Source organism: Pseudoliparis swirei, chromosome 17 (genome assembly GCF_029220125.1).
Source record: "Pseudoliparis swirei isolate HS2019 ecotype Mariana Trench chromosome 17, NWPU_hadal_v1, whole genome shotgun sequence".
Lineage (NCBI taxonomy): Eukaryota > Metazoa > Chordata > Actinopteri > Perciformes > Liparidae > Pseudoliparis > Pseudoliparis swirei.
In genome coordinates, this window is record NC_079404.1 from 13,718,639 (window position 1) to 13,730,519 (window position 11,881).

At 43.2% G+C, this 11,881-nt stretch overlaps 2 protein-coding genes across 5 annotated transcripts; one reads left to right on the forward strand and one right to left on the reverse strand.

The window, feature by feature from the left end:
* Positions 1-760: 760 nt before the first annotated feature.
* On the reverse strand, positions 761-6,650 carry si:ch211-198a12.6 (uncharacterized protein LOC563253 homolog). 3 transcript variants are annotated; one of them, XM_056435828.1, is made up of 2 exons: positions 6,481-6,650; positions 761-4,363 (listed from the first exon to the last, which is right to left on the reverse strand). In XM_056435828.1, the coding sequence occupies exon 2, from the start codon at positions 4,241-4,243 to the stop codon at positions 2,519-2,521; it is 1,725 nt and encodes a 574-aa protein (XP_056291803.1). In that variant the 5' UTR covers positions 4,244-4,363; positions 6,481-6,650; the 3' UTR covers positions 761-2,518. The 3 variants fall into 3 exon arrangements, with proteins under 3 accessions (XP_056291803.1, XP_056291805.1, XP_056291806.1); XM_056435830.1 differs by lacking the exon at positions 6,481-6,650 and adding an exon at positions 5,719-5,998; XM_056435831.1 differs by lacking the exon at positions 6,481-6,650 and adding an exon at positions 5,302-5,707.
* Positions 6,651-6,779: 129 nt separating this feature from the next.
* Positions 6,780-11,340, forward strand: ftr14l (finTRIM family, member 14-like). Of its 2 annotated transcripts, XM_056435833.1 has the most exons (8): positions 6,780-6,840; positions 8,280-8,650; positions 8,755-8,850; positions 8,958-9,191; positions 9,284-9,443; positions 9,581-9,760; positions 10,307-10,443; positions 10,624-11,340. In XM_056435833.1, exons 2-8 carry the CDS (start codon positions 8,294-8,296, stop codon positions 11,002-11,004), a joined length of 1,545 nt encoding a protein of 514 aa, XP_056291808.1. In that variant the 5' UTR covers positions 6,780-6,840; positions 8,280-8,293; the 3' UTR covers positions 11,005-11,340. The 2 variants fall into 2 exon arrangements, with proteins under 2 accessions (XP_056291808.1, XP_056291807.1); XM_056435832.1 differs by lacking the exon at positions 6,780-6,840 and having other exon boundaries at positions 8,138-8,650.
* Positions 11,341-11,881: the final 541 nt, after the last annotated feature.

The window sequence follows — 11,881 nt, forward strand, 5'->3', positions numbered from 1 at the left end:
TGGCCCAATAATAATTTGATCCCATTATTGACTGAGGAAAATGGGTTTTAATGTAGTTTAATTATATCATTTAACACAACTGCCAGTATCATCACAAAATGGATATTTGAAAAGCGTGAACAGTTTAGTAACTGTGTGCAGAATAACTATTAATAACAGCATATTTGGTTGGTGGAAGACCCCTGGGCGATTGCAGCAGCTTAAAGAAAACATGAAGTGATATCAGTAGTGCAATCAGTGACGTAACCCATACATCTCTCTGCACCCAGACGGCGGAGAAACCCCCAATTCCAAAGGTTAGTGAAGGAATGCAAACCAGTGGAGTAGCGTGGGTAGTTTCATAGTTCACAGGGATCCTAAGGAGCTTCCCCCACACAGATCAAAAGTACACCGTAAACATGGATGTTTCGACTGAATCCGCATTAGTGCAATTACATTTTGAGATCCAAGGAACGATAAGAGTCCGAGAGAATGGGATATAAATCACTCCTGGGCATTCCGCCTGCACAACAGCTGGAGTTTCCCCATTGAATTATGAGATGGTAGAGTGACACCATGTGGAAACACTTAGGAAGTGCATCCATTATTTAATGGTTTGGTCAGTAAAAAATGACTTCCTGGTAGAAAGTAAACTAGATTAAGTTAAATCTAATTTAATGTGGTCAGTATTCAACGCCATGTGCAAGATCTTACATATTTAGCTGTGAGGTTGAATGCTTCTCCCATTTCAAAACCACACTCAATTGATTAAACGCCACAAGAGAGTCAACAACCTTTATTTATCCATATATGTGCCACTCAGAAATTGGGAAGAGGTGTTACAGGATTTGCCCTTAAGAGAAGTCTATATGGATAATTCACAATTTGTCTCTACAATGAGGCCAGACAAAAATGAAGGGGAAAAATAAAGACAACATGGTCGTAACAGTGTTAACACATTGTAAAAATATACATGAAAGCAAAAAAGCAATAGGTATCAGTGACAAATTAAAATGTAGGGAAAGTGAGTATGAGTAAGAACAAATAACTCCTGAAAACTTCTCAAACAGCCCGGCATACATTTCTACATAGCATGCAATAAGGCACCTAACACAAGAGACCTATGCTAGTTTAAAACACAAGTGTCAACAAAATGGAAAATAAAAATATCGCCCACTGTAAAGTTCACTCCCATAAAAACTGTATATCTCTCATTCCCTTTCATATAACCCAAGCCATATCTAAAAAAATACATGTTTGTAAAAGATTTTACAGAGAACAGTAAATAGAGCGCAAATTCAGGAAAAAAACTGTACGCCTTCTAAAAGTCAGTGTCCCATATAGTCTTTCATTATACACAAAACTCTTTTTAAAGCTCAGAATTGTGATAAGTTTGCAGACAACCAAGAGTAAGAGTCACCGATAGTCTATACACAAGTACTTTATTTAGTCTCCAAAGGTTTTAACAAAGTGTGATGTGGCATTTTGTGTAGATTTGGTGCATGGGGTACAGAGGAAACTGCACGGTAAATAATTAGGACACAGGTCATGTTGTAATATGCTACCCAGTAGGTTTTTATTTTCTATTATGCATTTCCTAATGGCTAAATTGCATGTTGTAATATAATCAGGGTGTTAGCCAGTATTGCTCTCTGTACAGTCGATGTAGCAGTGTTGCTAACCCATCGTGGACATACAAGAAAAACAACCGTATAAATATACAAGATGGCTCATGTCTGATGGAGCCCAAATTCAAGAACAAGCTGCATGAGAACACCTGCAACGTATTTATCTCAAACACTTAAAACAAATTAAAGTCATAAAAGAAGAAAAATGGAGATGAAGTGAATCTTACTATCAAAAATGTAATCTTTTGGAACAGCACACTAGTCACCTATACATATATATATAAAAGAAAATCATTAAGTATTTACATTGGATTTCTGACTTTGCGTCACATGGGTTATGGGGGTGGAAAAGAAATAATTATTTAAATTGAGATATGTTCTTGTTCATCAATTGGGTTGTTGGCCTTGGATAAAGTTGCAGCTGAAAAGCGCACGTGCCCACCTGAAGGTACATAAACTCAATTCTTTTATCAAAAAGACTAACCAGGGGGCGAAGCATATTTTACATAAGTAACAAGTTTTAGATTACCAAATCACATTAGATTTTTTTTTTTATATTAAAAGTGTTCAAAAGAGGTCCTGGAGCAAGTGAAGCACAATTACAAAGAGTAGAAGCTCCATCCCAATCCATCATACCCTCTTTATATTAATCAACAAGTCCCAGATTCAGTTCTGAATTATAGGTTACACGATCCTTCCTCTTTTAAAGACTTGTGCTATCATCCATTTTTTACTCAACTGCTCCACTTTAACGTGGCAATGTGCTGACCTGACCACTGTCGTCGATAGAAATTGGCCTAATGTGTCCTGTGACGATGTCAATGATGGAACCACTCTTCAAAAAGAAACTGGGGGAAGCGGGGTTACTTTTTTGCTTGCATGGGACAGGATGTGGGGTCGGGAAAGGTGGTTCACTGGTCCACATGGATCCTATGATGTCTGGAGAGGGAAGATGAATGGTTAAAGCCTTTTCCACACTGGGAGCACCTGTATGGCTTTTCAACAGACAGGCTGCGCTGCTTTGGGAAGGCGTTGTTGGGGAACCCCTTCCCTGTGGGCATGGTGCTGTACTGCTGTGGTGGCGGCTGCGGGGGCTGAGGCTGCTGCTGTTGTTGTTGCTGCTGTTGTTGCTGCTGCTGTTGCTGTTGTTGTTGTTGCTGCTGCTGCTGTTGTTGCTGCTGCTGCTTATTCTCCAAGTGGACCCTTTGATGTCGAGCAAGGGAGGAGGAGTGATTGAATCTTTTGCCACAGTGAGCGCAGGTGTAACTCTTTCCCTCCGAGTGGACTCTTTGGTGCCGGGACAGGGAGGAGGAATGATTGAAGCCCTTATCACAGTGGTGACACATGTAGGGCTTGTCTCCTTGCTGGTGCACCCTCTGCTTCGGGGGAGTGCCATAGGACAAGGTCTTCCCAGGTTGCGGTGGAGAAAACACTGGATTCTGCAGGTGGGTCTTGTGGTGGCGCGAGAGAGAAGAGGAGTGATTGAAGCCCTTGTTGCAATGTCTGCAGGTGTAGGGCTTCCCTCCGGCATGGACTTGCTGATGCTTCTTCAGATGGCGTTTACGGACAAAACTCTTCCTGCACATGTTGCATTTGTACGGCTTCTCACCCGAGTGGATCCTCTGGTGTTCTCTCAGAGTGGCAGCAGCCGCAAAACACTTTCCACATTGTGCACATCGATGGGGTTTGTCTCCGAGCACAACCGCAGCGTGGGTCTTCTGGTGCTGCTTCAGGTTTGAAGTTGTGGCGAAGCCTTTGCCACACTGGCCACATGTAAATGGCTTCTCACGGGCATGAACCTCCTGGTGCTTTTTCAGATGCCTTCTGCGGACAAAGCTCTTCCTACACTGGGTGCACTTGTACGGCTTGTCTTCTGAGTGCATCTTCATGTGTTCTCGCAGGGTGATCGCAGCTGCAAAGCTCTTACCACACTCTGAGCATCGGTGGGGCTTGTCTGGCAAATGAATCATCTGATGAGACTTGAGGCTGAAGGCATCAATAACATCTTTGCCCATAATCTCAACTCCAGGAGGAACATAGGGTTTTTCTTTCATGTGGATCTTCATGTGCTGTTTGAGGCTGGCCTCAACAGCAAAGCTCTCACCACAGTGCACACAGATGTAAGGATTGAGGTCCTTATGGATCTCAAAGTGTTGGTGAAGATCGGCTATGCTGCCAAAAATCTCTCCACACTCGTTGCACTGCAGGCCATGGGCTTCGTGTATGATTACACCATTCTCAGACTCCACTGTCAACTCCCCACCATGGTCAGCCTCTACTTTCACCACATGCTCGCTTTCCGTCTTGAGCAGCACCTCCCCCAGCAGAGTCTCGTTTTCTGACGTCTTGATGTCTGCACCTGTGAAACAGTGCATATCACCATGTTCAACCTTAATGTAATCATGGTCTGTCTCAGCTACAATTGATTCCACACAGGTTACCGCTACGAGATCTGACCCCAGTCCCTGGATCTTTAAGTCTGAGCCATGGATCTCCAGTTCTAATCCACGCTTTTCTTCAGTCATGATCTCCGTTTCTGCTCCATAGTGAAGGTCGACATGGCTGTGGGCTATGACACACTCCGACCCAAGTGTGTCAAGGCCGGGTGTGTCACATTCAGTCTCTGACTCGGCCATGAGCACACACTCCAGCCCCACGACCTCCGTTTTTCTGCCGGACGATGACACAAAAAGGAATCGGGGGTATAGATCTTGTTTTAGTCAGTGCTGCGCTGGTGCTCTCGTCAGTGAGCAGACCTGCAAAAGAGGGAGATAAGAAAGAACAAATAACTAGAATGCTAGTCAGGTTTTTACCAGTCATTCTTCTGCATGTTCTGAGAAGCGTTTAAAATGTTTTCTCGTCAAGTGAAAGTAATTTGTTAACATTTACAATTTTATGAGAAGTCTAAATCAAGTACCATTGCTGTTATATTATTTCTGATCAATAAACCATTCTAACTATGTTATTAATCTGGATTTAAAAACCTGAAACGATGCAAGGAGTTTCAACCTTTCTGTAGAAGTTTGCACCGTCTGTCCAGGACAGACCTCCACAACATCGCTCAGGAACATGCTCGGTTAACACATTAGATGAGTACTCTGTACTATTGCTGATACAGCAGCTGATGTGCATTTGATTTCAAGCTCAGCATGTTGCATTATGCCAATTATTTGTTTTAGTCAAACTGATCTATGTATAAGATTGTAGTTGAATACATGCATTTTCCTCATCTCCCATTGACACGATTAAAATAAAGCTACTCCTTAGCACGCTAAATTATCAAGGTGCTACCGATCAAAACAAGCTCTTCTTGCCATTGACCAAGTGACCCACATCCCGATCTGACTTAATCCGCCTTACAAAACCTGAACGACCAACACATTTGGTTCATCTCCGCAGTTCACTTTTCATTACTATAAAGACAAAGTCTAACTAGTACGGTATCTAAACACTTTGTTATCAAACTGTTGGTCGCTAGCCTACAATAACAGCTACAAATAGCCCCGATAGCCGCTAGTTAGCTGGCTATGGTCGAGGGGAACTGGTTAACGACACAACAGCTTTGTTAGCTGCTAATGTGTTCGCAATTTAGCCAGCTAACTAGCGTCATAGCAAAAACAACATAGTAGTAATTGCTGAAGTGACTTAAAATGCAGCAAAATACTTGCAAAATTGTTTTTGTCGCGGTGCGTACATATTTGCGGTTTATGACACAACTACCGAGGCGGAACTCGTCCCCGCGAGAGCGTTCACAGGCCATCTTGTTGTGCCACACCAGCACTCGCAGCTAGCCAAGATTACATGCTCGCCTAAGATGGCTGCCGCGAGCTAGTTAGCCGTTAGCTTCCGCCCTCCATAACACACCAAGCGAGGTCGGTGTCAGTCACAAACACGCGACGCGGAGCCGACGGTGCACACGGAAACACACGGATGACATTTTGTTCACGCGCGGTGGTGTTGGATATTACGTTGTAGGCTCGCGGTGAGCGGGTTAGCAGGCTACCAGCCGCAAGACCCACCATCGGGAGTTGGCTAGCTGAAACAAAGATGGCTAACCGAGCGGGCGGTGGATGCGGCGCGAAAAGCCCGGGAAAGAACGCGTTAAACTCACACAGAGATCCGTGACAAAAACAAACCCCACAGCGAACTGACACAGAAGCTCAGTTAGCAGACGGAAGACGACAGGGCGGGTCGTTGTTCCCGCGGAGGAGGATCGGTGAACAGCGGCTGTAAACCCGAAGCGCTCCTCTACTGCGACAAACCGCAAACACGACTTTAATGGCGGCCCTGCTGCTGTTAGCGGCTACCGAGACGGTCCTAGCGTGCTGGCTACATAGCCGTGACTACAAGCTAACGAGCCGGCTAATCCAGTCTGCTAATTCGGCTACACGCTGCCCTCCAGTTTTATACTGACGTTAGCCTGGAGATGTTACAACATTAGATCGGAAGCTTCGCCCATCCGACCATGTTGAACATTGCAAAGATAAATTGGGCTCCGGTGGAAGAAAAGACGTCCGGGCTGAATCTACAAAGAACAAGTCCCTAAATAACCTGGATAAGATTCAAAGATGAAATAGTTTCTGGTATCAATAACGCTGTGTCCCAGAGCTCGTCTGCTCCTCTCACAGAACCCAATGTTTCAACCCATGCGAGCCGAGGCCTGTATTTTTCCACTTCAAAGTTCGGTACTATCATACCTGGAGACACAATGAACAACCAATACGATGACGACCATCATAATTAAGAACCACGATTATATTCAGTCAAACAGAGCATCCCCTCCTCTTATATCAATGTAAATTCAATTTAAGCGCCGGATAATCGCCACGAGTATGGATCATACCGATATTAAAGTACTCGCATGAACACCCACCTGCTGTACTTTTGCCCTTTGATTGCTCAAGAGAGAGAAAAAGAAAATCACTGAGATGCTTCAAACTCTGAGCGAGAAGGGCTTTAGCAAGCTGTTGTGAGGCTCGTCAAACTGCTGTGAGCTTCTTCCTCTCTGTATGTGTGTGTTGCTGGCGCCACAGCTCATCTGGCGCCAACGCTGGACGACCGACGCACTTTAGCTAAAGCAGCTATTGTCATTTCAATTGGGCCAGGAGACCACTACCACCCCCTACCGCCTCGGAGCCAACAGGACCCCACGCAGGAGCGCCGACTGTCAGCTCTTGTCAAACAGCAATACCGCCGAGCACGAATACTGCTTTCTCAGTCCTGCATTCAACATGTAAATTGGCATCAACATTATGCAGAATGGCTCATTTAAGAATAATGTATGTTAATGTGTACATAGACTCAACGTTGAAGCTTTTATTATTGCATTAACTAATATGAGCATATCATATCATTCTGAAACAAACCATTTCTCATGATAAGTAGTTTTACTAGCGATATGCCTACCACTCTTTGTTATATATTTTTGGGGACTTTGAACACATAATAATTATTAATTGCAACTACGATAGGATCTAAATAGGATATTATGTTTGGGAAATATTAAATGCAAACTATGGATGGCATCCTGGTCACATCTGTGTAAAAATGCAAATAATTATATTTATTAGGGGAAAGTAGAGCAAAGAAAGTGGGGCTACTGTCACAAACTTGAGAACGTTTAAAGCATCTTGGAGGTTAAATGTGTAGAAGAGATCACTCACGACAAAGTACTGCCTGTACAAAGTGCAGACTGGCTCTATAATTATCAACAATTAGTTGTCAAAAAATGTGGATGTGTGGACAAAAGAGTGGGAGAGTGAAACTCTTCTGGATGAGGCTCTCCACCAGGGCTAGGCAGCCTTTGTTGAAGTATTCTCTTGTATTTTTTACGGTATTCTGATTTTAAAAAACATTAAAAAGGTGCTTCTTAGAAAAAAGTTTGCCAACCCCTGTTTTAGACACTACCCAGTTCTAGAGGCTACACAGAGGGGTATATTATTGCATGTAGTAATGAGTTAGTCCCACAAGATGATGCTGTTTGGCCAAGGCCAGTGTTTGATGAATGCTCTGTTAGTAAGTGCAGCACATATTGTACATATCACCTGCAGAAATCTAAAGATAGACCGAACACAGATGTGATCTTGAAACACACAAACCCAAGTGAAGGTCATTCCTGAACAGTGCAGATAAAGTCAGAGTGAACTAATGGTTGTTGTGGGTAACGGCGGGTTATATCAACTCTGTGAAGGTTGTTTGTTGAGCTATTCATGCTATCCATATCCTCACATAAGAAATATAGATAAAAAGCGTATTCTTTGAAGTATAACATTTAATTAAGTCCTGTACTGTAATGGCTCCTTTTAATCTGTGATACTATCAACTTTTCCCCTCCTTTGTCTCAACTGTTTGTTCCAGGCAGCACCTTTGTAGCAACACCCATTCCCCGTCTATTAAATGCACAACCAGGAATACTGGTTTTAGACCACATAGCTAACACTTTGTCACACACAGCGTCAGTCACACAGTTTCACTGCAGCTGTTAGGTTCAGAGAATAATTTCTCTCTGTGAATACCTCGTCCTGCTCAGTTTCTGGAGTCTTTTCGTCATCTGTACATTTTCTGAAGTGGTTAACAAATTACTGCTGGATAACCTGTGGATTTTAATTTTGTTCTCATATCTGCTGGACGTCTATTTGAAAAAAATGTCCCACTCTAGCGCTCTGGATTTAGACAGATACAGCAGCATGGAGAACTCTCGACGCTCTACAGGTCGCAGCCAGTCCAGGTCCCAGGCCAAGAACGGGGAAGTGCTGTGTGACTTCTGCACAACGAGGAAGCAGAAGGCAGAGATGTCCTGCTTGGTGTGCCTGGCATCTTACTGCGAGACCCATGTCCAGACTCACTATGACTACCCTGCCCTGATGAAGCACAAGCTGGTCAAAGCTACAGGTCAGATGAGAGAGAAGATCTGTGCCCAGCATGACAAGTTGCTGGAGGCTTATTGTCGCACTGATGAGACACTGGTGTGTGTTTTGTGCATGATGGATGAACACAAACACCACAACATCGTCCCGGCTGGAACTGAGAGGACGGAGAAACAAGTGAGTGGTACTCATCTGTCAATCTAGAGTTTTGGTCAATGAATGATTTGAAAAGTTATTTATTGTACAATTAGATGAACACTTTCATTTAATTCCTTCTACAGAAACAACTTGGCACCACACTGTACAAGTCTCAACATAGGATTGACCAGAGAATAAAAAAATGGCAGGATCTCCAACACGCTGTTGAATCAGTTAAAGTGAGTAAAAGAAATGTCACTACTTAAAATGATGCTTACAAAAATAAAAGCTTTTCTATCCGTATTTGAACAAACTCTCTCTTTCTGTTTCTGATTGATCTCCTCAGCACTCGGCCCAAACCGCTCTTGAGGAGAACGAGCGTATCTTCTCTGAGCTTCTGCTTTCCATCGAGAGGAAGTACAACGAAGTCAAGGAGATGATCCGCTCCCACGAAAAGACCACCGTAATACGGGCGGAGATACTGCTGAACCGCTTGGAGGAAGAGATCACTCTGCTCAAGAAGAAGCACACTGACCTGGATAAGCTCTCCTACACCGATGATCACATACACTTTCTGCAGGTGAGGCACTGAACTGAGGACCTTGTCTTGGTTCTTAGAAAACAGTGGACAGTATGCTTAGCCTCATCCCTATCTTCCACCCTGTTTACCAGAGCTGGCAGTCTCTGTCAGGCCCCTCGGGATACGAAGACCTCAACAACATGAGTGTTGCTCCCAATTACTCCTTTGATGCCACCAAGAGAGCCATCGCTTCGCTGAAATTACAAGTAGAAGAAGTCAGCAAGACAGAAATGATCAAAGTCTCAGGAACAGGTGCACAAATCTGTCTTTTTTCATCACAAGTTGCACTGACCCGTCTCTGTAATTCCATTCAGGAGGAGGCGTTGTTGTTGTTGTTGTTATTGTTTTACTTTGCTGTTGAAGCTTATGAAGTGTTTTTTTCTTCATAGTGAAGGATGTCTACATCACGCAAGAAAGTGCGACAAGGAGAGAATCCATTTTGAGGGATGAATCAAAGACAAGCGAGGAACCGAGAACAAGAGATGAACCGAGGACAAGAGAGGAGCCAAAGATAAGAGATGAACCGAGGACAAGAGAAGAACCAAAGACAAGACAAGATTTCCTGAAATGTGAGTTATTGGGTTACTTTATAGGAAGAAGGATTCCAACACTTTAAGCACCAACATGACAAGGCTACTTGAGGTCGTATCAAACACCACTCACATGCAGGGTTCCTAAGAAGGTAAAGAGAAAACGACAGTCATGGTCATACATAGCAGGAGCGTCTCTTTCCCTATCAAAAGCAGGACCACACCATGTGGTGTGACACAACTGAACAAAGTGTTACGGAAGTTATGCTGCTTGCAGAACTGGTTTGGTGAAACGTATGAAACCAACCTCACATTCAGTATCACTTAAACAAACACAGGTGTTCCCGACTTGTACTCCACCTGTGGAAAGCATTTTAACAAGCTTATACAGTTATTTAGAGTTATTTATCAAACGTTTTAGTGCCCTGACGTTGTCATTTCTAAACATATTAGAGTCTCCACACAATGCAAAATACAATAATTTAAGATTGGGACGTACAGTCTTGAAGAAACATATACGAACAAACAGACTAAACAACAACAATGCATAAAGGGTTAATAATGAACTTGTCCTGCATTGTTTAGACTCCTGCCAGTTGATTCTGGATGTCAACAGTGTCCATCGAAACCTTCACCTCTCCGAAGGTAACCGAACAGCCACAATGAAGAATGAGCCTAAGAACTACCCTGACCACCCAGACCGATTTGACCACTGGCAGCAGGTGAGCATTTACTGCCTTCTAGATGTCATTTTGTGCCTGAAAACAGGAAAGGGAGTTAATATATACGGAGACAAAATGATGAAGAAGGAGGAGGCATAAGGTCTTCCTGAATATAGATTCAAGGAGACTTTACTCTCCAGGAACTTCGTTCTCTCTCTCATTTCATCCATTCCATTGCAGGTGTTGTGCAGGGAGAGTGTGACCGGTCGCTGTTACTGGGAGGTGGACTGGAGGGGCACAGAGATAGACATGGCCGTTACCTACAGGGGAATCCGCCGTAAAGGAAACAGTAACGACTGCAGCCTGGGCTGGAACGACAAGTCCTGGAGTCTGTTCTGCTCCGAATCCAAATTTTCCTTTGTGCACAATAACAAGAGCAAAGATATTCCAATTCCAATCGCATCTCGTATCGGCATCTACCTGGATCATGCAGCAGGAACACTTGCATTTTACAGTGTTTCTGATGGCATGCAGCTTCTGCACAGAGTCCAGACTACATTCACACAGCCGCTCTTCCCTGCATTCAGTGTGTGGGGCTTTGGTACGAGTATACAACTGTAGGAGAGTTGCCATAGACGTAGTTATTAACACAATATTCTCAATAATGTTGTACAAATTTGAAACAGGGTGTTTGATTACTTATTTACATTTTGCTACGGTTTTTTGTTGTTGTTATGAATTATATTACTTTTTTAGTTCTGGTCTTTTGATCAGTGATTGTTGTTTAGTTTCAATCTCTGCTAAAAATGTGTCAGTTGTGAGTAGGAACATTTTGCAATAATTCATTATGATTTTAGTTTCAAAATGCTCCTTTCCCCCCCTATTATGTTAAAGAATGCTATACTGATACATAATACATTTTATTAAAGTTTGAAAGTTTTATTGATTTATCGGGAAGCTGAAGTTGATGTTTCTTTATTTTCACAAACATATCAGTGTCTCAGGTATCTTGCCTCCATTAATTCAGAATCACCATTCCACTTCCTCAGACCGACGGGAACCTGAACAGATAAACAAATTGGGTATTCCACAAGCCACTGCGCTGAGATTAGAGAGTTGTGTATGCTTGAAGTTACACATGGAGTCAACTTGTTCAAAGCATGATAATTAACTAGAGATGAAATATTGATGATGTTTCTGATCAATAATTACAATCCATTAGGCCCTCATCATCCGCTCCTCATTAAGAGATGCAGGTATAGAGAGACATTAACAAGTGAAAGCCCCAGGGGGCAGCAGAACACATTTGGTTGGTCGGATCGCGCACACAAACACAGTTAGGATAACATATTCAGATTGTGTTATCCACCTTTACAGACGTGGTTTAAAATTATACACATATGCACTTGGTTGTTGTGTGAGTCCTATTAGTTTACAGCGAGATACGCATCATGGTCAACTGGGAGAACAACACAGAAGTTGTTTGTTTGTGTTCGAG